We start from the raw sequence: 26,193 nt of genomic DNA on the forward strand, positions 1-26,193 counted from the left end.
ATAGGTCTATGTCCTGGGAAACGTTCTTGTTACTTACAACCTCAGGCTAATGCGATTAGCATATGTTAGCTCAACCGTCCCGTGGAAGGAACACCGATCCCGGCGATTAACCATCTTTCCTCTACTATTAACTCTTTCCACTAGTGTTTTTGACTCTTTCCTCATGTGTTTATAATTTTTCCTCCAGTGTTTAACTGTCTGTCTTCTAGTGTTTCTACCCATATTTCCTCTAGTGTTTATAACTATATTTCTTTACTGTTTATAACTCTTTCCTCTAGTGTTTTTACCCATCTTTCCTCTAGTGTTTTTAACCATCTTTCCTCTAGTGCTTATAGCTACATTTCAACTGGTGTTTATAACGATATGTCCTCTAGTGTGTAACTCTTTGCTCTAGTGTTCATAACCATCTTTCCTCTAGTGTTAATAACTCTATGTTGGAGGACAAGAAGCACCAATGGGTGCTGCATTCCTCTATATGGTATCTTTATATGACGTCATTGAGACTTTCTTTGTACAACACATGCGGTGAAGATACACGCTCAAATAAGGGGAGCTGTGAATAAGGTTTATGGGGGAAAACTCAATTGGTGTTACTAGTGACACGTCCAGATCTATTCCCTTCAGTGACAATGCTATTCAAAACACTGACAAATCAAGACGGAATACATGAGTATTTTCAACACAATGTGATCTGCAATTACATCTTTGCAACTTTTCTGTACACTGTCCTGTCAGGGTGATGTACTATACTTCTCAAGAAATTAATATTAAGACTAAAGCCCTCTAGGCTCTGGTTAAAATCAATAGATCTGATCAGTTCAATGGGCTGTTGTATTTACACTAGATGTCTGGGGTAGCCGGATTAATTTTCTCATAATTCAAATCATATGATCTGATCGCATGAGCTCTCCGTCTGCCGTGCAACTCTTTTTCAGATATTCATATCAGGGCTGGGAAAAAAAAGCTTCATGCAATAACCGATTTTTGGTTTCCATAGCGGAGATATTCACTCACTTGGCGAGAATAAGGAGGTGGTCTGTAGATGAGGGAATTGTAGCTAAACCTTGGAGGGAATATTTACAGTAGTGACTCTTCTACTTGAGGACATGGACATCTGTTGAAGACCAATGTAATGCATATGAAAGGTCATAGGACAAATTAAATGTTTAAAGGAATCATCAAATATTGCTTTTAGAATTCACTTAATCAAACAAGAGTTTTGAGGTTAGTTTATTGCTGAGTGAAGTGACACTAAGTTTAGAAGCAACCTGAGACAAAGTCATATTTTCAGTACCAAACCCCATCACTGACGCTCTCGCACAGGTTGCAATAATAGAAGCAATCTTTTCTGCCCTTTTATTACATAGAAGTACTACGTCAGAACAGATAACAATGTTAGGTCAGAAAACCTCAACCTTTCTTTATTGTGTCCAAAGGCAAAGTCAGAGAAAAGTGCATTTGAAGATAAAATAGTAAATCCATTAAAGCTGATCCCCTGGGTTTTTAAAGTAACGGCGTTCGGCGCTAAATGCTATCCTTGTTTGGCCAAGACAGTTAGAATTATTTTCTAGTCTTGAATCTGTGCTAGCCTGCCGAACTCTGGAGCCCTGCCGTGTGCGGAGCTGGGGGAGAGATGAGGCGAAGAGATGAAGAAGGAGATGAAACCAGCATGGGGTCTGCCTACCCGTTGGGGATGGCCTATTAAATATGCTTTGTTTTTTTCCGTTACTGGTTCAATCATATCTTTCCTCCACCATCCACCCCCTCCCTACCTGCAATGAGATAAATATTAATATGTTCTGCATCTTAAATTCACAAGCGTGCTGGAGCTTAATAGCTATTTAAGACGTGTGCAAGAGTGATGTGATTGTGGCGCCATGAAGGTGTGCATGGGAATGTAGGAGGGTGAGAGGTGGAAAAGGCACACCGAGAAGAAGGTAAGTGTTTTTCGCCATGAATCTTGTTCTGGAGGCAACTGTCACGGCTCTCGTCGTAATGAGGATCGGACCAAAACGCAGCGTGGTAAGTGTTCATGATTCTTTATTAACCAAAACACTTGAACAAAATAACAAAGTGAAAAAAAACGAAACAGTTCTGTAAGATGCATAAACTATACAGAAAACAACTACCCACAAAACACAGGTGGGAAAAAAGGCTGCCTAAGTATGATTCCAAATCAGAGACAACGATAGACAGCTGTCCCTGATTGAGAACCATACCCGGCCAAAACATAGAAATAAGAAACTAGAATGCCCACCCGGTCACACCCTGGCCTAACCAAAATAGAGAATAAAAGACTCTCTATGGCCAGGGCATGACAGCAACTCTGCAGTGTTCCTAAAATCCGATTTTAAACCTAATCCTAAACACACTGCTAACCCTAATGCATAAACTTAAATTAAGAACCAAAAGTTCATTTTTGTTTTCCAGATTTTTTACAATATAGCCAATTTTGGCTTTGCAGATGGCCTGTTTAGCGGAAATCGCTCAGTTCCACCTTCAGGACAAGACTCATCTCAATAAACGTCAACTGTCAGAGAAAAGCATGTACACAGATAAATATTAATTGTCATCGTGGTCATAATTTCACAAATGAAAAGATTATGCACACACACACACACACAGACACACACACACACACACACACACACACACACACACACACACACACACACACACACACACACACACACACACACACACACACACAGAGCTGGGTCTGAGGACAATTGTTCCTACAGAGTCTCTTATGTCACATCTTTCCCTGTTCCCTTGGTGATCATGTCCGTGTTCAGAAATGCGTCTTTCCTCGTTTCCTGGAGGTAAACACAGATCTATCAGTGACTATATAGGTAGGTGAAAGCAAGGTTATCACCCTCTTACTGACACATTTTTTTTCTCATCGTAGCAACTCTCGTACAGACTCAGGAGAGGCGAAGGTCGAGAGCCGTGCGTCCTCCGAAACACAATCCAGCCGAGCCGCACTGCTTCTTGACACAATGCCTGCTTAACCCAGAAGCCAGCCGCACCAGTGTGTCAGAGGAAACATCGTACACCTGGCGACCGTGTCAGCATGCAGTGTGCCCAGCCCGCCACAGGAGTCGCTAGAGTGTGATGGGACAAGAACATCCCTGCCGACCAAACCCTCCCCTAACCTGGACGATGCTGGGCCAATTGTGTGCCGCCCCATGGGTGTCCCGGTTGCGGGCCGGCTGCGACAGAGCCTGGACTTGAACAAGGATCTCTAGTGGCACAGCCTTAGACCACTGTGCTACTCGGGAGGCCCCTACTGAGACAAATTTAATCAATTAAAATCAGTGATTACTTCCAGGAAGGTAGAGAGGAAGAATGAATTTCTGAATTATTTGAACAAGGCCAGTCCCTTCTTCACCAAGACAGCTCACGGGAGGTTCCGAGACAATCTACACATGAACCTCTCAAAGGATCACCACGCAAGTAGTTATAACCAACGTGTTGTGGCCGCCTGTCGCGCCCAATTTGAACACAAGACTCTGTGCCACACATGTTCCCTCTCCTGGTTTTCAGGAGCAAATTGCATTATTAACACACACCAATGCGCAGTCACAACAACAAAAAAGGAAAATATGGTCCCTGTAAACCAATCATACTGCATCTGTGGCGGAATGTACATGGATTGGATGTTTGTAAAAATGTTACTTAAATTTTATGTTGTGTGTGTCAATATGTGTACATTTGTGAGCGTGTGTGTGTGTCTGTGTGTGCATCTACTTAAGTCTGGAGGTCTGTTGAGATTTGAGTCCCTAATTGTGTTACAAGAGTTAAGGAAACATTCTCGAGAAGCCATATCAGCTTTCCTTTATCAGGAACTATAACCTGCAGCCATATTAATATAAAGAAATTATATGATAAAGTTATATTATTATATATTATATATTATGAGCGTCAATCACTGCGCGTGTAATCTCTTACAGATAATAGACCAAAAATGAACAGGAAATAAAAACAAACAGAAGGCAACTGAAACCACATAAAACCCATGTATTTTCCTCTTCCAAACATCAAGAAATAACACTTTCTTGGAATTCTAGCCAGCCTGCCACTTGAGTTCTGTATGATTGCAGGGGTCAGTGTACAGTGACAGAAGTACCTATTCTAGGCCAGTAACTGCCTTTCCCAGGAAGAGCTGGAGGCAGAGACAAGGGGTATACAAGAGCAGCAGCTCCAACGACTGGATGGGTCTATTTTCTCCTCTGAAGACCTCAACGAGCTGTCAGCATGTCAGTTAATCAGTCAGAATGTCAGCCAGTCAGTCAGCATGTCAGCCAGTCAGTAGTCAGTCAGTCAGCATGTCACTCCTCAGTCACATAAATACTCCAACCCCTGAAAGACAGTGGAGAAACCTTGACCCACTTGTATTGACGTAGCGAGCATGTGCCATCCCTGTGGTACTAATCGATCTGTGACTTAGATACAAAAGAGAGCAGCTTGTCATTGTGAGTGAAGAGGGAAGTTAAGGTTGTGAAAACAAAGTGCTTGTCAGGAGCCAGTGTTTTTACCCTGATGTTTGGCGGGGAAACATGTATCAACAAACTTCTGTTTGTGAGTGGGAGAAGACCTGCCATCTCAATGCATAACCACATTCATCCTCCTTTACTATAACTCTGGGGTACAGATGGATCAGTTGTCTTGTTTAAATTACTATTTACTGCAATGAGCAGTACAGAATAGTTTCAGAATAGCAAGGGGCTGGACTACAGGTTGTGCAGTATGTTCAGGGAATTGGACTCCCATCTCAGAAACGTAATCCTTAAAAAATACACCACACTCAGTCAAAGCAATGTATTGGTCTTCAAGGAATCACTTTAAATAATTGAAAGCCAGATGAAGAATAGAAGTGTAGAATCACTCAGCCCCATCATCGCTATTTGTTTTGGGTTGTTGTGCATACCTAATTAATCCACTAAGTTTCATAAAGCCTCTTTTTATTAACCAAGGGATTTTTTATAATACCATTTGATCAAATAGCCCTCCAAACTCCCAGGAATGGGCAGTCTATGAGAGCCCAGTGGGATTCCGTTTGTGAAAAGACTTGGACCATAAACGGGAGTTCTGCTTGGGCACACTGTAGGAGTTGGGAGGGAGGCGGGGGGAGGATTTTCGGGAGGGATGCAAGCTGGAGATGCCACCTGTCCAGTCTCCACAGCCCCTTCGGACTCCCACTGTCCCCCTCTGTTCCAGAAGGCAGGCCAGTACTGGCAACCCAAATGGACAGAGGGTGTGAGGGAGTCTGAGACTAGAAAAGGCAAAGGCAGAGGGGAGCAGTTTGTGCCAGAATATGGTTTAGCACTGCCAACTCCAGACACATTGCCCCAGACGGCGTTCGATCCCCGGATACTCCATGAAGCCTGTCACTTTCACCTCTACATTTCCCCTCACAGCAGTTTCAAAAATACAGCTCTTAAAATATGAGAGGAGGAGAACAGTTCACAACTACAGTAGGTGCTGACAAGGTGCGAGACCCTTTGGCATCTGGTACAGTACAGTACTCTAGTACTGCAGCTTAAGTTGGTCTACTGTACTCCATCTACCACTGGGTAGTTCACTACAGATTCAGTTACCTGTAAACTACTATGGATTGAGAATTGTGCTAATGAAAGGTTGAATGTGTTCTGTGCTTTATGCCTTTCACGGTAAGCCATATAACTCATGCTCATAACTAATTTCTCTTCAATACAGTTGGTTTGGTGGGCCCATTCATCGGATGAAAAATATTGAGGTGGAAAAACTATAGTATAATTTAGGCTGGTAAATCAAGGTTGGAAAAGTCCAGATACAACTCTGATAGGAAATACAGTACGCCCACATGTTGACTGTAAAGACTCCACCAGTAGAAGTCATTCATAAAAGAACACAACAGCCCTACATGGTAATGAGTGTTAGTGATTAACAATGTGATTAGCCAGTTCCACATGGGATTTGACATCCAAATGAACATATTTTATCAAAGCTAAACTACCGATTCGAAACACTGAATATACCCTATAGTGAAACGTGGGGGGAAGGCTACCTGTTTTGATTATGAAAATATAATAGTAGACATAGGAAAAATTACAGTTATCCATTTTCTTCAAAAGATTAAGAAATTTACAAAGTTGTAGTCATTTTCTTGACCTGATCCCATTCCAGCGGGAACTATTTGTAATAATTACCAGTCATGTCAATACTTAATCAAGGAAAACTGATTATTGTCTCAGAAACTTGGTTATACCTCCAATATATTGGCAGTTATACTGATCAATATGGCTTCTCCTGAATATAAAAGCACTTCAAGGGGCTCCATGAGCTAAAAAGAAGATGGCCTATTGATTTGCTTTTCATGTAAATCTTCCCAAACAGGTCTTAAAGGTCATTCTGACTGTTAGAGAGGATAAGAGTGGCTTCAGAAGAAAGATCAGGGAGTCCAGGTCTATGGAAAATATATGTGCGCCTTCTGCGAATGTCACCGCTTATAGAAGCAAGTCCGCAGAGGCGTAGCGCAGTTTTGTGCAGTCCCCGCAAAAAAATACATGTATATATATTTTTTAGGATCTTTTTCTTTGTCATGGGGCAGAGAGAAAAATGTGCAGTATTATAGCTAATCTCACGCTTGCCTGGCTCCCCAAGTTCTTGCTCTGGTTAAACGCTTCTTCTCCGCAATGAGTCTGGTTCTGAGTACCTCCCCGACGATTCCTAGAATGCAAACACACTCTAACCGTTCTAATTGGTCCCAGAAACCGATGGTTTGTGTGCCAGAACAATAACACACGTGGCTAAAGCGGCATTTTGAATATGTGTCATTGGCTTTAATACTCTGATTGGTTAGAGATGATCCAATTGCTGATACCTTTGGTTGTACAACACCCCTCATTTTGACATCACCACAAACAACTTCAATGTTGGCAGTTTCAGACTGAAGTATGTAGTGAACATAGTGTAACGTAAGAATTCATTTTGAGTCGTAAGGCATAGAAAATGTTGCCGTTTTAGAGATAATTTCCTGCTAATCTTCATATTTTGCCATGAGGCTGAGAGAAAATGTAGCAGTTTTAAAGATAATTTCCTGTAATTCCCCCTAAAAATCATGGCTTGTGACGTTTTCATATGCTATCTAGGAGCCCAAACTCCCCCCTCCCCAATAATGATAATTGAATAGATCTTGCATGGGCTGTGGGGGTTTGTGCTATGCCAGTGAGGGTCTGGGTATAAATATATGCTACTGTGTGTGACATTTTTATAAGTATACCTGTGAGAAACTGGGGCACTATATGTAACACTGTAAATTGTGTTTGTGTAAGTGTTTGTGAGAAAGTGCACATACGCAGGACTCTCCAACTACATGCAGTGAATATGTTTTGTGGTTACGAGAGAGTACAAGGCAACTGCACTGCACCTACCAGAGCAATACTCTGAGACATGTAAGACATGTAAAAAATCTGTTGATGTGCCCTTGAGCAAGGCACTTAACCCTAATTTGCTCCAGGGGCGCCATACTATTATGGCTGACCCTATACAACAACACGTGTATTGTTGTGTTTTTTCCTTTTATACCATATCGTACGGGAGTCAAGCCTGTCTCCCCTCCCCTCCACTCCACTTCCCACCTACCTGGTGTCAGCAGGATGACTGAGGTGACGATCAGGGAGCAGATGACCAGAATGACCAACAGGGCAATCGCAATTCCCTTCCAGTTCCTCTGAGGAGGGTTACTCCCCACCAGCTCCTGGTCAGACAAAACAGACAAAGAGAAACACACGGTCAGAAAGAGAAAGAGAGGAGATAGAAAATCAGGAAAGGAGAGTGAATAAGGTGAGTGAACAAGATAAAGGTTGTGGAGAGGAAGAGAAGCAAAAGGAGAAAGAAATGAGAAGTGGGTAAGGGAGAGAGATAATGGAGTGATACTGTCTGTTAGTATAAAGAGTAGGGGGAAAGAGGGAGGGAGAAAATTTTACACAAATAACTAATAAAAGATAAATGAAAGGAAGGAGGGAGGGAGGGAGTGAGGGGGAGAGAAAGGTGAATAACTAAAATGTATGGGTCAGTCAAGGACAAGTGTGGACTACGGAAACACCACAAATTCTCAAGTAGAATCACCATGAGCAAAAGCCGGGAGAATGAATGGAGGAGATGTGTGTATGTGGGGGGTTATCAATGAGGCGATGGGTCAGCGGCCATCACTGGCAAACGAATGTGACAGATAGAAAATGAGCTTTCGGAATATTGGTAACTTTGGTGGGTGAACGCTGTCAAGAGGCTTTCTGTTCGAAAAATGATTTGAAATTATGGCGCAACCTTGAGCCATGTTTTGGGAGAAAACAAATGAATTATATATTCAAGGTTTAATATTAAGTGCAAAATAAAATGTTAAAGTATCAATTTGACAAACAGTCCCTGCTGGGTATGGAGTGAGTGGAATGAGAAAAGGGTTTTCAGCCTTCCCCTTTTTGCACCAATAATAATCCTTATTATTGATGATTTTTGAAAAAATGTACTATGCCAGTATAATTATGATTGATAGTGGTAGCACTGAATAGATCTGTCCTCATAAATGTATTGAGGCTTATACCTGAACAACAGCAGCAACATCAACAACAACATGAAGCATTGGCTTACATCAACCCCAAATCTTAAACAAAGATGAAAAGAAAGTTGGACATTTCTATAGTTCAAGTCCAATAAACAAAAACAACCAAGCTAGGAGAGTCTTTTAAAAGGTAATTGAAAGCCTAAAACATTAGCTGCATTTATAACTTTTTAATTAGTTTACGGTAGGGGGGGTAAAAAGTCCTGAGCAGAGGACGTGCAGAGAGGATCTGTGGCTAAGGTCTTAATCAATAGTCCCCCCCTGGCTGGTCTACAAGGTAAGCCTTTCAGTGACCTCTTTCCCTCCTTAATTGAATGGAGTGGCAGACATCATTAGCCTGGAGAGAAGAGGAAGAGCAGGGGGCTTTTTACCACACCACCCATTACACACACTCATTAAAACCAGCAACATGTTTTCCCACAATCCCCAGTGGCAGTCTGGCGAAACGGGGGTGCTTTCGCAGGGGTCACTGCTGAGGGCTCGTCACGGCAGGCGGGAAGAGTTAGTGGACTGCGGTGTAAACAACACTGATTCCACAGAACCACCACAAACACACTACAAGTGCCATACTGTTTTAGTTCTATCCAGCCTGAGTAGACCGCTTTAGGATGTAGATACAGTAAAACGCCAGCCTGACATACTGTATCCCTGCCATTGAGCAATCTCGTTTTATCAACTTTTGCTTAAAAGACATTATACTCCAAAATGAGTGAAAATTAAATGATGTTGACATTTGAAATATAATTTCCACTTTAAAAGCATTATAACCATAGCCCAACTGATGCAGCATAGTTGAAGCATTGGGTTGCCCATCTGCATTTACTTAATTGAAAAACCTCAAATGCTACAAACATACAGTGCATTCGGAAGTATTCAGACCCCTTGAATTTTCCACATTTTGTTACGTTACAGCCTTATTCTAAAATTGATTAATAATTTTAAGTAGGTTTTCCCCCTCATCAATAACCCATAATGACAAAGCAAAAACAGTTTTTTTGTCACGTCCTGACCATAGAAAACCTGTATTTTAAAGTAGGTCAGGGCGTGACTAGGGTTTTTTGTTCTAGTTTATATTTTCTATGTGGGGTTCTAGGTTTGATGTTCTATGTTGGTAATTTGTATGATTCCCAATTAGAGGCAGCTGGTTATCATACTTAAGTAGCATTTTTTCCACCTGTGGGTTATGGGATATTGTTCTATGTAGGGTCTATGTAAGTTTTGTTATTTTATCACTGATAAATCCACTATAATTGCATTTTTCTACGGCTGGCCATGCTTTCCTCCTGGCTAGCCCTACCCTGGTCAACAGCACTGTACCCCCCACAGCAACTCGCCCAAGCCTTCCCCATTTCTCCTTCTCCCAAATCCAGTCAGCTGATGTTCTGAAAGAGCTGCAAAATCTGGACCCCTACAAATCAGCTAGACAATCTGGACCCTTTCTTTCTAAAAATTATCTGCCGAAATTGTTGCAACCCCTATTACAAGCATGTTCAACCTCTCTTTCGTGTCGTCTGAGATTCCCAAAGATTGGAAAGCAGCTGCGGTCATCCCCCTCTTCAAAGGGGGGGACACTCTTGACCAAAACTGCTACAGACCTATATCTATCCTACATTGCCTTTCTAAGGTCCTCGAAAGCCAAGTCAACAAACAGATTACCCACCATTTCGATTCCCACCACCCACTTCTCCGCTATGCAATCTGGTTTCATAGCTGGTCATGGGTGCACCTCAGCCACGCTCAAGGTCCTAAACGATATCTTCACCGCCATCGATAAGAAACAATACTGTGCAGCTGTATTCATTGACCTGGCCAAGGCTTTCGACTCTGTCAATGACCACATCCTCATCGGCAGACTCGATAGCCTTGGTTTCTCAAATGATTGCATGGCCTGGTTCACCAAATACTTCTCAGAAAGAGTTCAGTGTGTAAAATCGGAGGGCCTGTTGTCCGGGCCTCTGGCAGTCTCTATGGGGGTTAAATCTAGAATTGGCTTCCTATTTCGCAACAAAGCATCCTTCACTCATGCTGCCAAACATACCCTCGTAAAACTGACTATCCTACCGATCCTCGACTTCGGCGATGTCATTTACAAAATAGCCTTCAATACCCTACTCAATAAATTGGATGTAGTGTATCACAGTGCCATCCGTTTTGTCACCACTACCCAAAACTGCGACCTGTACGCTCTTGTTGGCTGGCCCTCGCTTCATACTCATCGCCAAACCCACTGGCTCCATGTCATCTACAAGACCCTGCTAGGTAAAGTCCCCCCTTATCTCAGCTCGCTGGTCACCATAGTAGCACCCACCTGTAGCACGCGCTCCAGCAGGTATATCTCTCTGGTCACCCCCAAAACCAATTCCTCCTTTGGCCGCCTCTCCTTCCAGTTCTCTGCTGCCAATGACTGGAACAAACTACAAAAATCTCTGAAACTGGAAACACATCTCCCTCACTAGCATTAAGCACCAGCTGTCAGAGCAGCTCACAGATTACTGCACCTGTACATAGCCCATCTATAATTTAGCCCAAACAACTACCTCTTCCCCTACTGTATTTATTTATTTATTTTGCTCCTTTGAACCCCATTATAACTATTTCTACCTTGCACATTCTTCCACTGCAAACCTACCATGCCAATGTTTTACTTGCTATATTGTATTTACTTCGCAACCATGGCCTTTTTTTTCTTTTCTGCCTTTACGTCCCTTATCTCACCTCATTTGCTCACATCATATATAGACTTATTTTTCTCCTGTATTATTGACTTTGACTTCGTTTTACTCCATGTGTAACTCTGTGTTGTTGTACGTGTCGAACTGCTTTGCTTTATCTTGGCCATGTCGCAATTGTAAATGAGAACTTGTTCTCAACTTGCCTGCCTGGTTAAATAAACGTGAAAAAAAATAAAAAATAACAATTGTTGTAAGTTTCACTTGTTCATTAAAAGATGTGGAACTATACTCACGCTGCGCCTTGGTCCAACCATCATTATTACTAACATTGTGACATTTTTAGAACATTTAGCAAATGTATTAAATACAAATATGAAATATGACATTTACATAAGTATTCAGATCCTTTACTCAGTGCTTTGTTGAAGCACCTTTGGCAGTGATTACGGTGTTTACGGTGATTTGGAAAGGCACACACACTTGTCTATATAAGGTCCTACAGTTGACAGTGCATGTCAGAGCAAAAACCAAGCCATGAGGTCAAAGGAATTGTTCGTAGAGCTCCGAGACAGGATTGTGTCGAGGCACAGATCTGGGGAAGGGTACCAAAAAATGTCTGCAGCATTGAAGGTCCCCAAGAACACAGTGGCTCCATCATTCTTAAATGGAAGAAGCTTGAAACCACCAAGACTCTTCCTAGAGCTGGCTGCCAGGCCAAACTGAGCAGTCGAGGGAGAAGGGCCTTGATCAGGCAGGTAACCAAAAACCCAATGGTCACTCTGACAGAGGTCCAGAGTTCCTCTGTGAAGAACTCCCTACGGTGAAGCATGGTGGTGGCAGCATCATGCTGTGGTGATGTTCTTCAGCGGCAGGGACTGGGAGACTAATCAGGATCAAGGGAAAGATGAACGGAGCAACGTACGGTGAGATCCTTGATGAAAACCTGCTCCAGAGTCCTCAGGACCTCAGACTGGGGTGAAGGTTCACCTTCCAATAGGACAACGACCCTAAGCACACTGCCAAGACAATGCAGGAGTGGCTTCGGGACAAGTCTCTGAATGTCCTTGAGTGGCCCAGCCAGAGCCCAGACTTGAACACGATGGTACATCACTGGAGAGACTTGAAAATAGCTGTTCAGCGATGCTCCACATCCAACCTGACAGAGCTTGAGAGGATCTGCAGAGAAGAATGGGAGAAACTCATACCCAAGAAAACTTAAAGGCTCTAATCGCTGCCAAAGGTGCTTCAACAAAGTACTGGGGTCTGAATACTTACGTAAATGTGATGTTTCAGTTTTTTATTGTTCATACATTTGCAAAAAAGCGGTCTGACTATTTCCGAATTCCGAAAGTATTCAAATCCCTTGACTTTTTCCACTTTACGTTACACGTTACATGTTATGTTACAGCCTTAATCCATAATGGATTAAATTGTTTTTTTCAACAAAATCCTCCTCAATCTACAAACAACACCTCATAATGACAAAGCAAAAACCTCAGAAGCAACACTGTAGAAGCGCCTTTGGCACAGATTACAGCTGTAAATCTTTCTGGGTAAGTCTCAAAGAGCTTTACAACCCTTAAATTCATGCTGTAACACAACCAAATGTGGAAAAAGTCAAAGGGTATGAATGCTTTCTGAAGGCACTGTACATACTGTGCTGTTATATACTGTCTATCTTCAAGTAAACTACAAGCCAACCATTAACTGTCTTCGCATCAATGCGTTCTGACCGACGGCGAGGCGAACACGCCCATACCAGAAACCTTAAAATAATACAGTCCTTTAGCCCTCCACTACACTGCCCATTATCTTTTCTACATATTTTATATCTGGTTTTAGTCGTTTAAATTTGCACTGCAAATATTTTACCATCCTGAATTGCTATTTTTGTATCACATTTTTTGGAGTGGCAAGGATTTAAATATAGGGGAAACCCTGATTGCCCACTGCGTACAGTTAAAGGAGCACTGAGTATGATTTCGCCAATATGAGAGGACAAGTATCACACTGTTTGAGAACAGATTAGGGAAAGTATTCTGAAAGTATTCAGACCCCTTGAATTTCTCCATATTTTGTTACGTTACAGCCTTATTCTAAAATGAATTAAATTTAAAAATCAACTTACACACAATACCTCATAATGACAAAGCAAAAACATGTTTTTAGAAATGTTATCAAATGTATTGAAAATTATATACAGAAATATCTAATTAAAATATATAGGGGAAACTTTGATTGCCCACTGCGTACAGTTAAAGGACCACTGAGGATGATTGTGCCAATATGAGAGGATAAACATCACACTGTTTTGTAGAACAGATTATGGATTTGACATTAGACCCAATATAATAGACCTGCACTCACCATAACACCTACACAGTAGATTTCAATTGTAACACATCAGGGTTGGCACACACACACAAAATTATTCATAACACACATGAAGAAAGACACTAAAGTCACAGCAGACCACAGCTTTAGACATATTCCGCAAACAGAAGAAAACAACTACTTGATAAGATCTTCACTTCTCAGCTTCAGAAGGCAACAGAGAAGCAGAGAGATCAGAGACAGAGAGAATAGAGGGGGTGCATTCTGGTCTGGGTCATGTTTATCAATTGAGACTTTACCCTGGGCAGTACTGCCGGAGTGCCTGGGCCTTGCTTCACACCAGTAACGAGTGCAGGGCTTCTGCTGTGACAAAGCGTGATCATTGTACTGTAAACAGCCCGTGTGTAGTCACAGCTGACTAAACAAACACATCAATATACAAAAACGCTTGTGGGGCTAAGATGATCCAACGCTGCAAGACAATTTGAAGTCTTTTAATTTGGCATAATTATGACTGCGGGATGGAGTCAGTCCCTAGTACTATTTTTCCATGGATATGTTCTCCCGTGAAAGTCAGAATCAGATGTTTACTGTGTTTAGTAGTAAAAATGTTTAAATACTTTGCCAATTGGTAGAACCTGATTGAACTTGCAAATACACTTTAAAAAGTATCGCTTTTGCATGTTTGAGTCAACATGTGACTGTCACTAGGTTTAATTGATTTTCGGTGACGAACGTTAACACAGCCAAAACGGAGTGACATTTTTAACAGCTAGAAGATATTGGTCAGCTAGGTTATCTGAACGAAGAAATATATTTCCATCTCTGATCAGTATAAAGTTTTTTTTTCTCATACAGCATTTTTTCTTGTACAGCATTTGTGCAATCTAATAAACACCAAATAAACAGGAGGAGGTAGAAATACAGACGTCCCAGCATCAGGTACTATGAGCAGCGGACTTCACTGACAGGTTGTAGTTTAATCAATATTCAACCGCCTTGAGAAAGATGTGTTACTCTAGAGAAGAATGCTAGCTACACTGGAACCTCTCCCTCCATATGAACCTGAAGTCTCCAATGAAAGCTACTCTGATGCTTCCCAGCCTGTCGACAAGATCAGTTCATCTCTGTGTACCTTCCAGCTATATTGAATGAAAGTAGGGGGAGTTTTCAATAATCACTGAATGAATTCTGGTCTGGATTGAGAGTCTGCAATGGTAACGATCACTGTGCATGAACTCATGCAGTGAGAAATGGGAGAACAGTGCTGTGCTGGGTATTGTGGAGCCCATCTCATGGGGAATGTTCTCCTGCATTCAAAGCTGCCAGAGTGCATAGCTTCATGAGCTTATCATTCTGAACAGTTGCGATGTCTGAAACTTTGTCGGAGTTGTGTATAGGAGGCTGCATCAATAAAGCAAAACCATCAAGTCCTCTTTCCACAGCAGTATTGCCTCAAACTTTGTATTGCCAGTTTTGTAAATTGTATTAGTTTACCCTCTATTTTATTCATGACCATCATTGTACTAATACACTGTGGAATTCACCACAGGTTTGGACAAATATATATCTCCCCCACATATTGTGTAGGGACTACAGAACATGACTTTACACTCAATTTAGAAGAGGCCTATACATCAAATTCAGCCCCCGAGGCTCCAAATAATATAAAACGGGCTATGTAACCCTAACCCTAACCTAACCTCAGCTAAACCAGAACTACTGTGACTGAAATTCAGTGGTAGAAAAAGTACCCAATTGTCATGCTTGAGTAAAAGTAAAGATACCTTAATAGAAAATGACTCAAGTAAAAGTGAAAGTTACCTACTACTTAAGAAAAAGTCTACAAGTATTTGGTTTTAAATATACCTAAGTATCAAAAGTAAAAATACAGAAAACTTCTTTATATTAAGCAAACGAGACAACACACATTTCTAATTAAGAACAGCCAGGGGCACACTCCAACACGCAAACTTAAGAGTCCTCCAGATCAGAGGCAGTATGGATGACCACTGATGTTCTCTTGATAAGTGTGTAAATTGGACCATTTTTCTGTCCTGATAAGCATTCAATATGTAACAAGTACTTTTGGATGTCAGGGAAAATGTATGGAGTAAGAAGTACATTATTTTCTTAAGGAATGTAGTGGAGTAAAAGTTGTCAAAAATATAAATAGTAAAGTACTGATACCCCAAAAAACAAGTTAAGTAGTGCTTTGAAGTATTTTTTACTTAAATACTTTACACCACTGCTGAAATGCCTTTGCTAAGAAACAGGAAATGTACAGTGTTTCCTTGACATAGTAACAGAGTGGATGCAATAAACAGAAAATACATCAATGCATTTTTCATGTCTTATTATCTTTAATTGTCACACACATTTGTGTTTATTCAACTGAGTGGGACCTGAACACACCAGTTTCTTTATACATTCAAAGTGGAGTTTACACTTGCAGCCTAAGGCTTTGTGATCTCAAAGCATTAAAGAAAGCTTAACTTGCTCGGTCAATTTCCCTATCTCGGGGAGAGGAGGGGCTCAATTTATTCCTGATGCACTCTAATGTGTCTGAAAACGATGTTCAAAGGGTATCGGCCAGGCAGGTCACAAATGCTTGGCAATAACCTACAGAACAGCCTGGGAGGGCCAAGAAAATTATTTTGTGAAGATAAGCCTTCATCCATCTCAAAGAACATGCAATTTGGTGGCAATATTCCATTTAGTTGGAAAATAAGATCCCACATTAATTTGATGTATTATACTGGACAAAATAGCAGTCGTTTCAAGCCTGCCTTTGTGTCACAGTCTAGAGAAGAATCTCATTCTCAGTCCATTTGCTCAATTCCTTTATTCTCCTATTCATCTTTTAGCATGTGGACTTCAGAGGGTTCCCATGAATAGAAACCTTATCCTGAACCTTTCAGCTCTGAAAGGTTGGTTTTTATACTAGCTCTGCCACAGAACAGGCATACTGGAGTACAAAACAGACAGAAGAGAAAATGGAGTAACACATCTGACGCTCTATTTAGATAGTCAGCTTGTACATAAATCACGGTTTCCTGTTTCTTATTGTCAACCATCATAGTATATTCATATCAAATGAAAATGTACGTTAAGAAAGGCGTGATCAGATGGAAGAAATTACGAGTTGTTCTCTTGCTCAACTATAGGTTACACTTAGGTTACACTTTCTCCTGAGAGACCATCTAAAGGGAACCTGTGAATTAAGTAACAATTTTGCCATCAAAATGTACGGCCAATCCAATTAAGGGAAACATTAAAGTCCAATGTACTGGTGATGACTAGTGATGATATAATGAGCCCTCACTGACACATACAGTACTGAGGACAGCAACACAGGTGCTCCCTCTGGCTAAGTCTGGGAACTCTCTCCTAGAGCTTCCTTCCTCCTCACAGTCACGTGTTATAACACAGTTTACTTTACCACACAGGAGTATTTGTCCTTTGGGGTTAATATCGAAGCACACAACTGAAGAGTGATTAACAAGATCCCCATAGCCTCATTTCCTCTCGAACTGAAGAGTTGGGAGTCTTCCTCCTAATTAGCTCAAAGTCAAGTCCAGCTAGGGAGTGTAGTTCTCGAAAATACATTCCAGCATAGATAAGGTAAACTGAACTAAATACTGTCGGAGGTGAAGACATGGTAACATTAATAAGGACTTCTCAGATGAGACGTGAGTCTTGCACAATAGATAACAACTGCATGATAGGCCTATTTAGGACTGCAGTAGCAAAATACCCTGTAGTGTGTTAATGTATTCATTATGAACAAGCCTAAAAGTAATATACTCTACTGTATCTACAGTGCCTTGCGAATGTATTCGGCCCCCTTGAACTTTGCGACCTTTTGCCACATTTCAGGCTTCAAACATAAAGATATAAAACTGTATTTTTTTGTGAAGAATCAACAACAAGTGGGACACAATCATGAAGTGGAACGACATTTATTGGATATTTCAAACTTTTTTAACAAATCAAAAACTGAAAAATTGGGCGTGCAAAATTATTCAGCCCCCTTAAGTTAATACTTTGTAGCGCCACCTTTTGCTGCGATTACAGCTGTAAGTCGCTTGGGGTATGTCTCTATCAGTTTTGCACATCGAGAGACTGAAATTTTTTCCCATTCCTCCTTGCAAAACAGCTCGAGCTCAGTGAGGTTGGATGGAGAGCATTTGTGAACAGCAGTTTTCAGTTCTTTCCACAGATTCTCGATTGGATTCAGGTCTGGACTTTGACTTGGCCATTCTAACACCTGGATATGTTTATTTTTGAACCATTCCATTGTAGATTTTGCTTTATGTTTTGGATCATTGTCTTGTTGGAAGACAAATCTCCGTCCCAGTCTCAGGTCTTTTGCAGACTCAATCAGGTTTTCTTCCAGAATGGTCCTGTATTTGGCTCCATCCATCTTCCCATCAATTTTAACCATCCTCCCTGTCCCTGCTGAAGAAAAGCAGGCCAAAACCATGATGCTGCCACCACCATGCTTGACAGTGGGTATGGTGTGTTCAGGGAGATGAGCTGTGTTGCTTTTACGCCAAACATAACGTTTTGCATTGTTGCCAAAAAGTTCAATTTTGGTTTCATCTGAGCAGAGCACCTTCTTCCACATGTTTGGTGTGTCTCCCAGGTGGCTTGTGGCAAACTTTAAATGACACTTTTTATGGATATCTTTAAGAAATGGCTTTCTTCTTGCCACTCTTCCATAAAGGCCAGATTTGTGTAATATACGACTGATTGTTGTCCTATGGACAGAGTCTCCCACCTCAGCTGTAGATCTCTGCAGTTCATCCAGAGTGATCATGGGCCTCTTGGCTGCATCTCTGATCAGTCTTCTCCTTGTATGAGCTGAAAGTTTAGAGGGACGGCCAGGTCTTGGTAGATTTGCAGTGGTCTGATACTCCTTCCATTTCAATATTATCCCTTGCACAGTGCTCCTTGGAATGTTTAAAGCTTGGGAAATCTTTTTGTATCCAAATCCGGCTTTAAACTTCTTCACAACAGTATCTCGGACCTGCCTGGTGTGTTCCTTGTTCTTCATGATGCTCTCTGCGCTTTTAACGGACCTCTGAGACTATCACAGTGCAGGTGCATTTATACAGAGACTTGATTACACACAGGTGGATTGTATTTATCATCATTAGTCATTTAGGTCAACATTGGATCATTCAGAGATCCTCACTGAACTTCTGGAGAGTTTGCTGCACTGAAAGTAAAGGGGCTGAATAATTTTGCACGCCCAATTTTTCAGTTTTTGATTTGTTAAAAAAGTTTGAAATATCCAATAAATGTCGTTCCACTTCATGATTGTGTACCACGTGTTGTTGATTCTTCACAAAAAAATACAGTTTTATATCTTTATGCTCGAAGCCTGAAATGTGGCAAAAGGTCACAAAGTTCAAGGGGGCCGAATAATTTCGCAAGGCACTGTATATATTGGATCATGGAGTGACGTATGTGATTAGGTCAATTGTTAGATCCCATATAATTTCTGGTTGGCCTCCACTTTTCATACTATGACACAACACCGACACGATGTGAATAGTCATTTGATGTGAATAGTCATTCAATACCAGCTTCTATTAACTCAGATTGTGGACTAATAATGTTGGGCGATATCCAGATATTCATACCGTTTCTGTTCCATACTGGGGTATATGGTATTACTGGAAGTGCAAACAAGTGGCGCTATTTCAAAGCTATTTACACAAAAAAACAATTTAGGCAACAGGGATCTTGATCCAGGAGGGGATTGAATGTCTCTGCTGTAACCAAGAAGCTTGATCTTGGCATCAAGCCACTTAGCTAGCAAGTTAGCAAACCAAATGCTGGAGCCCTGAGCTGGATATCATTTATTTGACACATCTTACATTTCTTATAGATATACTTTGCTTACCACACTGGAGTATTTGTCATTTGGGGTGCACCCCCATCGGTATTTTGAAATATAAAGTTAATACCGTATACCAGGATATTGCCCAAGCCTAAAGTTCACAGTACAGTGAAACTATAGTCCCTCAGAACTATTGTTGTCTACATCAACATTTTTACAGGTAGGCCTATAGACTATAATACGCTACCATTTCCAATATGGAAAGATTCTTATATCTAGAATATCTTTAACGCCATATCTGATTTCAAAAAGTGCTACCTGGAATGGCTTGCCATTGGAGATACTGGTCTCCTTCCAGGCTGATAAATGGTAGTCTTTGGCTTCGATTTCTCTGAATGTGATGATCCATAGATGTGGCTCATTAGGTGGGCCCCACCAGCATAAAGAATATCGAGCATAGACCAGCCATCTCCAACGGGGCCTCTGGAAACCTCACTTAGTGATCAATACACAGTGTCCCCTTTATTATCTACTGGTTACCTCATCTTTTCACCAATCTCACAAACTCATAGAACTTCTGAAACAGTTCAGCAGATTCCTCAGCCAGAAGGCAATTACACTTCCAGTGCCCAAGACTTTGTGAGCTCTCTAAACACGGCAACTAACCTTCCCGATCATGCCTCTGTGATCTGCAATTATGATAATGATTAGCACAATTATCTGGGTGGCCGTCTGCAATGGATTAATGAAGACGTGATTAGAGGTGGGGGTGGGGTAACTGTAGAGAGGAGGTTGGAGGTGGTGAAAAGAGGAGACAAGTCAACACTATGTTCTTGGCAGAAGGTTACGTAAACAACTGATTAAAGGCTGTGAGGAAATCAATGCAAGAACTAGAAGAGGGAGCAACAAAAAGGAGTAGACCTGAATACAGACTGTATAGAAAGGCAGTGAAATTCATATTTTCTGTACAGCACTTTGAGATATCAGCTGATGTACGAAGGGGTATATAAATACATTTGATTTGATTTGATCTCCTACAGCAGTGAGTGGTTAGCTTTCAAACTGAAGTTTACTTTCATTCAGGGGAGTTTTGACGTTGGAAGAAAAAATATAACTTTTCATAGAAAATAAAGTTGGACTGGGATCCTATCATCAGAACAGGCCATGGAGCCTGGGCTACGGGTGAAATCGAGTTGCCTCCCTGAAATCCAACATTGAGGTCTGTGGTCTGGGCCTTTCTGCCTGTGGTGCTATGCCTCTGGGGCTCTGCCTCGCCTGGGTGGAATGCATGGAAATAGCTGTTATGTCGACCATTCTGGCTGGTGGGCATGGAGAAGCTGTAGGAGGGGGTGGACTACAGAAACCCTATTGAGAGAGACCTATGAATAGATCTTCTTGGAATTACACAGGAGAGAGAGAGAGAGAGAGAGAGAGAAGAGAGAGAGAGAGAGAAGAGAGAGAGAAGAGAGAGAGAGAGCTAAGACCTGTTGTACAATCAGAGGAACACAACAAGCTCAAACCAATAGAACCCTAGGGTGAGGTGGGGAATAGAGAGGTAAGCCTAAAGTGTCAGTATGTTTCAGAATGACTTGGTATTGTAACCAACTGGCTAAGCAAACCCAGGTCATCAGCTTTGTTCATCATCAACCATCAACATCCACCATTAAATTGTCCATCGGTTACATGAATTAAGGATTTCCTCAGCCTACCAGCATTTTTGAGGGTAAGTATACAGTCAGTGTGTCTTAATTGGAAACGGCATCATTGGGAAGCCAGCAGTAAGTAAAGTCAATGGCAGGGCCTGCAGCAGTGTGGAGTCAGCTACTATTACTGCTGCTGCTTAGCATTAGCTCTGAATCAGGCCTGATTCAATGTTGCGTGATATTACTGGTCGGAGTTGATCAAAGTGACAATAATAATACAACTATCGGCAGTCATACGTAAGAGCCAGCAAACAACGTTTGGGGCCAGATAAGAAGTGAGGAACATGAAGTTGACGAGAGAGAGAAAGTTGTATGTATTTACAGTGTTCAACAAGTGTAATAGTGAAATGTAGTGGTATGGGTTGGGCAGTGGCTGATATCATTTGGGTATCGGCAATGGTTTTTCATTTGTCAGAGCAGTGATAATAGTGTCAGTACCATTGACAGTGTAATACCAATAAAAATAACAGTGCTTGTTGTGTTGACCTTATGGCCACACAGCAGTGGCTATCAACATTCAGGCTTTGCTGTACCTGAGCAAGAGGAAAGATGCAATCTGCTCTCCTCCTGCATCCTTGTGTTTCACGGTTCAGGCATAATCCTCAAAAACAGAGGGATTGTTTTATTCCCATTTCAGTCTTCTCAGACCTAGTTCATTTTCCTAAATATTATTAGATTAACCTCAGGACTGTCCAAATCCTCTCCCTTTTGTTTTGACTGATGTTATGTAAAAACAATATTTATCTGACTAGGGTTCACCTTTAAAATACTCATGTTATGCATAACAGACAGTGCACACAATATTTTTAAGGTGTATCAGGGTGCATCCTAGTCACTTGCCTCACAGTTAAAAACAATTCTGTAAAACCAAGTCTAGCGGACTACGGAGGATGACAAAGACATGAATAAACAGTGTGTGCCTCCTATCTGCTCACGGGGGGAAGAAATCATCTTCAACCTCATGTTTTTTTAAATTTCTGCTTGGATTGTTTGATTTGGGAGTGATTCATTTCCAGTCCATTAGAGAGGCTCAGAGGGTGAGACAGCCAACTGACCTCCTGCTGTAAAATCTATATGAAATGGCACAGCGTGCTCCGACGTCTGCCAAAGTTAGTTACAGGAGAACTGAGTTATACACCAGCCTATGGCTGGATGGTCATATATGTTGTCCCTTCTGAACAAGGAAGCTGAACAGTTGGCAAAGGAAGGACATTACCATTCTGAAGCATGTGGAGGGTAGGGTGATTACTTAACATTAATTCCACAGATTTCAACCAATGGCAACTCTGATGTTGGACACCAAAAGCTTTTAATGGTTTATGTGCACGTAAATGTTTAGCAGTGCACAATAGTTTGAATGATGAGGATATTCATGGGAAAATCTTCTGTGAGGTTCATTTGCTTGATGCACATGAGGTAGATGTGTCTATGCTGATGAGCCACTTGTGTGAGAGAAGTATTCCACGCTAATCTCATGTATAATGGATGAATGGACGAATGTGTTTTTCTGTTGTTTGTTGGGAGTGGGATGCTATAAATATTTCTTGATAAAACCAGAACGCTACGTTCAGTCATGAAGGATGGATCATAAACCAGGCTACAGTTTAATTTTGTTTCATCGCAGTCCATCAGTATGTCCAGGATGGTAGGGATACAGACAAATTAAGAGCAGTCTCCATTTGGCAAGCCCAGCAATGTCCATGGTCTGGGCATTTCCCTCAAGCCTGTGCAGAACTGGATTCAGAATCAAGTTCTGCACAGGCTTGAGGGAAAAGCCCAGATCATGGACATTGCTGGGCTTGCCAAAGAAGACACATTTCAGTTGATTGCATTCAGTTGTACAACTGATTAGGTATCCCATTTCCCTCTATTCCCCCTCTCATCACAAGACAAACAAATTAGAAAAGAAAATTTGAAACAAATTGTAAAGATACTACTTTATATACAGTACCAGTCAAAAGTTTGGACACACCTATTCATTCAAGGTCTTTTCTTTATTTTTACTATTTTCTGCATTGTAGAATAATAGAAGATATCAAAACTATGAAATAACACATATGGAATCATATAGTAACCAAAAACATGTTAAACTTTATATATGTTAAGTAGAGGTAAACCTAATTTCCCGCCACCTTTAGTGGAATTGATATGTGCGATCATCGCATGATCAGTCAACATATTGAATTCAACGATGGAATGGTTTATGTGGTGTGCCACAATCGGAAAACAAAAACCTACTGCATGTATGGAATAAAAACACTTATAGCCAGTGTCAAGTCCATATAACATCAACAGAGTCAAAAGTCCTCAATCTATATCCGAGAGGAAGACATCCAAACAATGTTTCATCCTCGGCTGATGTTGAGCTGCATTTCAACCCAGTCGAAAAGGTATCGACAGTTACCAATGTTTGAATCAAAAAGTTTGGGACAAAGTTATTAAAAAGTAATCTGCGGAGAGAGGGAGGGATAGAGAGAACCGGCCAAAATGCAAGACTTCAAGGGCAAAGCAACCCGCCCTGTCCAGACTGAGGGATTGTTATTCACGCCTGGCCACAGTGTATGCGTGTGCGTACCTCCCAGGAACATGAAGAATTGAAAAGGCTCTTTACCGTTGTTGTTTTCTATAAGCCTTCATTCCCACACTGCACGCTAGTCATGTCATTTCGAGAAATAAATTGATGCCATGGAAACAATACGCACAGGCAGACACCCTCTGGGTAATGAAATGGGGACATGAGAAAGAAGGACACCCATACTCCTATTGACATTTACCCGTGCTAATATGGCAGTAGGTTTCTATAGCAAGGTCAATGTTGTAGGCTACTGCCAAATTTCATATGAAATCAAGATGGTTAATCATGGTGGACAAAATGTATCCAAAGCACATCAGAAGGTTCCTTTAAGGCTAAACATCTTATTGATATTGCAAAATGTTAGAAGGACACAAGAGAGCTCTCTAGGACTCCAGACGAAAGTCTCCTATAATAAATTATATGAACAAAGGGACTTTGGCCAAGATGCATGTGGTCTAACTTTGAAATTCCAAAAATATATATACACACATTTAGAAAGAGTTTTCTGCCCAAGTACTTTACAGGATGCCTGCTGGGAAAATGTACCATTCACTTTGAATTGAATTATTTTCAATTTCATAGTCTGTTTGTTATGTTCTCATGGCAACCCTGGTGAAGCCAAAAGCTGTTTGACACAAGATTTCGATCTCGCCACCTGTTGTTGTTGATTTATTCATATTAATCATGTTCCACAGTCCCCTGAGAAAATGAGAGCGAAGCCTGCCTTTTAGAGTAGCCACTGACAAATATCACATCTGGATGTCTATGCAAAGTTCACATAAAATATTACAAATGGTGAGAGAGGCTACATTGTTCTAAATACACCCATCTACATTTTGATGAAACTTTATTAAAATCAATGAAGTGAATACACAGACTTGCAGAAGTACTAACATATATTTACAGATGGACAACCACTCACACACGTCCGTCTCAGAACCGCACATCCTCCGTGACCCCCCCCCCCTCCAAACCACTCCCCTTTCACGGGATAAATAACTGCGAGAAACCAGTAAATTATTATTTATTATTTATATGAACAGCATGTCTAAATCTGGCTTTTCTACGGCCTCTGCATGATGAATCAACGCTCAGTGTGGGGACAGACAGCTCATCTCTGTATGGAGCGCAGTTCACAATGCATGAAAGACCTATCATCTCATCATGGTAACTTTTTTCTTTGTGACAGATAGACTATACTGCAGCAAATGTAGGCCTATGCTACAGTAATATAAAGACTGAATTGGAGTCTAATTAACCTATTTCCATCTGGCTTTCGGGGGTCACCTTGTTTTTAATTGTAAAGATTATATATATTTTTAAACAGCCCATCATTCGTATATCGTTGCTTTAAATCAGTGCACACACCAGCACTCTCTCGCAGTCTCTCTCTCTGTCAACTCCATTCAAATTGCATCCAAAATCGATAATCCTGTTCTAGATTTACATATAACCCTATATATAGATGTCCTTGCCTACCTCTTTCAGGTAATAAATTCAATACAGTATTAGCCTTATTTTTATCTAATGAATAATTGGTTATGCATAATGAGCATAATAAGCGTCTAACTTATAGCCTCTCTCTTGCGCAATAGACACACACTTGTGCTCTCTCCTTATAAAATGCTCCCTAGCTCTTAGAGTCCCATGCAGGAAAAGCTAGACTAGAATAGCTTGCTAGACATACCTTTTTTTTAGCATTTCTTATACCAATAGACTATTCAAAGAGGGAAGCAAGCTCTTGTTTGCTGAATACAGCAGCTAATAGAATATGGGTAGTTTGAAAGAAGAGCGATGGCGGTAGGGCATAGCAGTTATTTATTCAGACCTGAAGAAGAGAGGATCTGAATCTAATAATAAATAAAAAAATTAACGTAAAAATCTTTTTAACCCCCTTTTCGTGGTATCCAATTGTTAGTAGTTACTATCTTGTCTCATCGCTACAACTCCTGTACGGGCTCGGGAGAGACAAAGGTCAAAAGCCATGCGTCCTCTGAAACACAGCGCGAATCCAACCCAGAAGCCAGCCGCACCAATGTGTCGGAGGAAACACAGTGCACCTGGCGACCTGGTTAGTGTGCACTGCGCCTGGCACGCCACTGGAGTCGCTAGTGTGTGATGAGACAAGGATATCCCTACCGGCCAAACCCTCCCTAACTCCCTAACCACGCTAACTATTGTGAAAGGTAAATATCAGCCTACTAATTATATTAATTATATAAATAGCCCTATTATATTTCAAAATTAAAATCAAATTCGCTAGCCTATACTAGTAACTTTGTAGGCCGTATGTGCTGCACAAGAATTGCATGTTCTCTCCCTGCTATATCATAGTTTGAACAATGTGCGTAATTCCAGTCTATATAATACAGTATAATACAATACAGTAAAATAATACAGTTCACACTTAGCCTACCGGAACTAGTTTCATGTATTTAACAAAGGCTATAGCTAGC

At 41.1% G+C, this 26,193-nt stretch overlaps 1 protein-coding gene across 4 annotated transcripts in view; it reads right to left on the bottom strand.

Annotated features, from left to right (window-relative positions):
* Window positions 1-26,193, bottom strand: part of LOC135517273 (dipeptidyl aminopeptidase-like protein 6) — a 297,746-nt gene that overhangs the window by 60,929 nt on the left and 210,624 nt on the right. For all 4 annotated transcript variants that reach the window (XM_064941420.1, XM_064941419.1, XM_064941418.1 and 1 more), the window contains exon 2: window positions 7,627-7,741. In XM_064941420.1, the coding sequence (XP_064797492.1) occupies window positions 7,627-7,741 (115 nt within the window). The remainder of the gene's footprint in view (window positions 1-7,626; window positions 7,742-26,193) is intronic.

Source organism: Oncorhynchus masou, chromosome 28 (genome assembly GCF_036934945.1).
Source record: "Oncorhynchus masou masou isolate Uvic2021 chromosome 28, UVic_Omas_1.1, whole genome shotgun sequence".
Classification (NCBI taxonomy): Eukaryota; Metazoa; Chordata; class Actinopteri; order Salmoniformes; family Salmonidae; genus Oncorhynchus; species Oncorhynchus masou.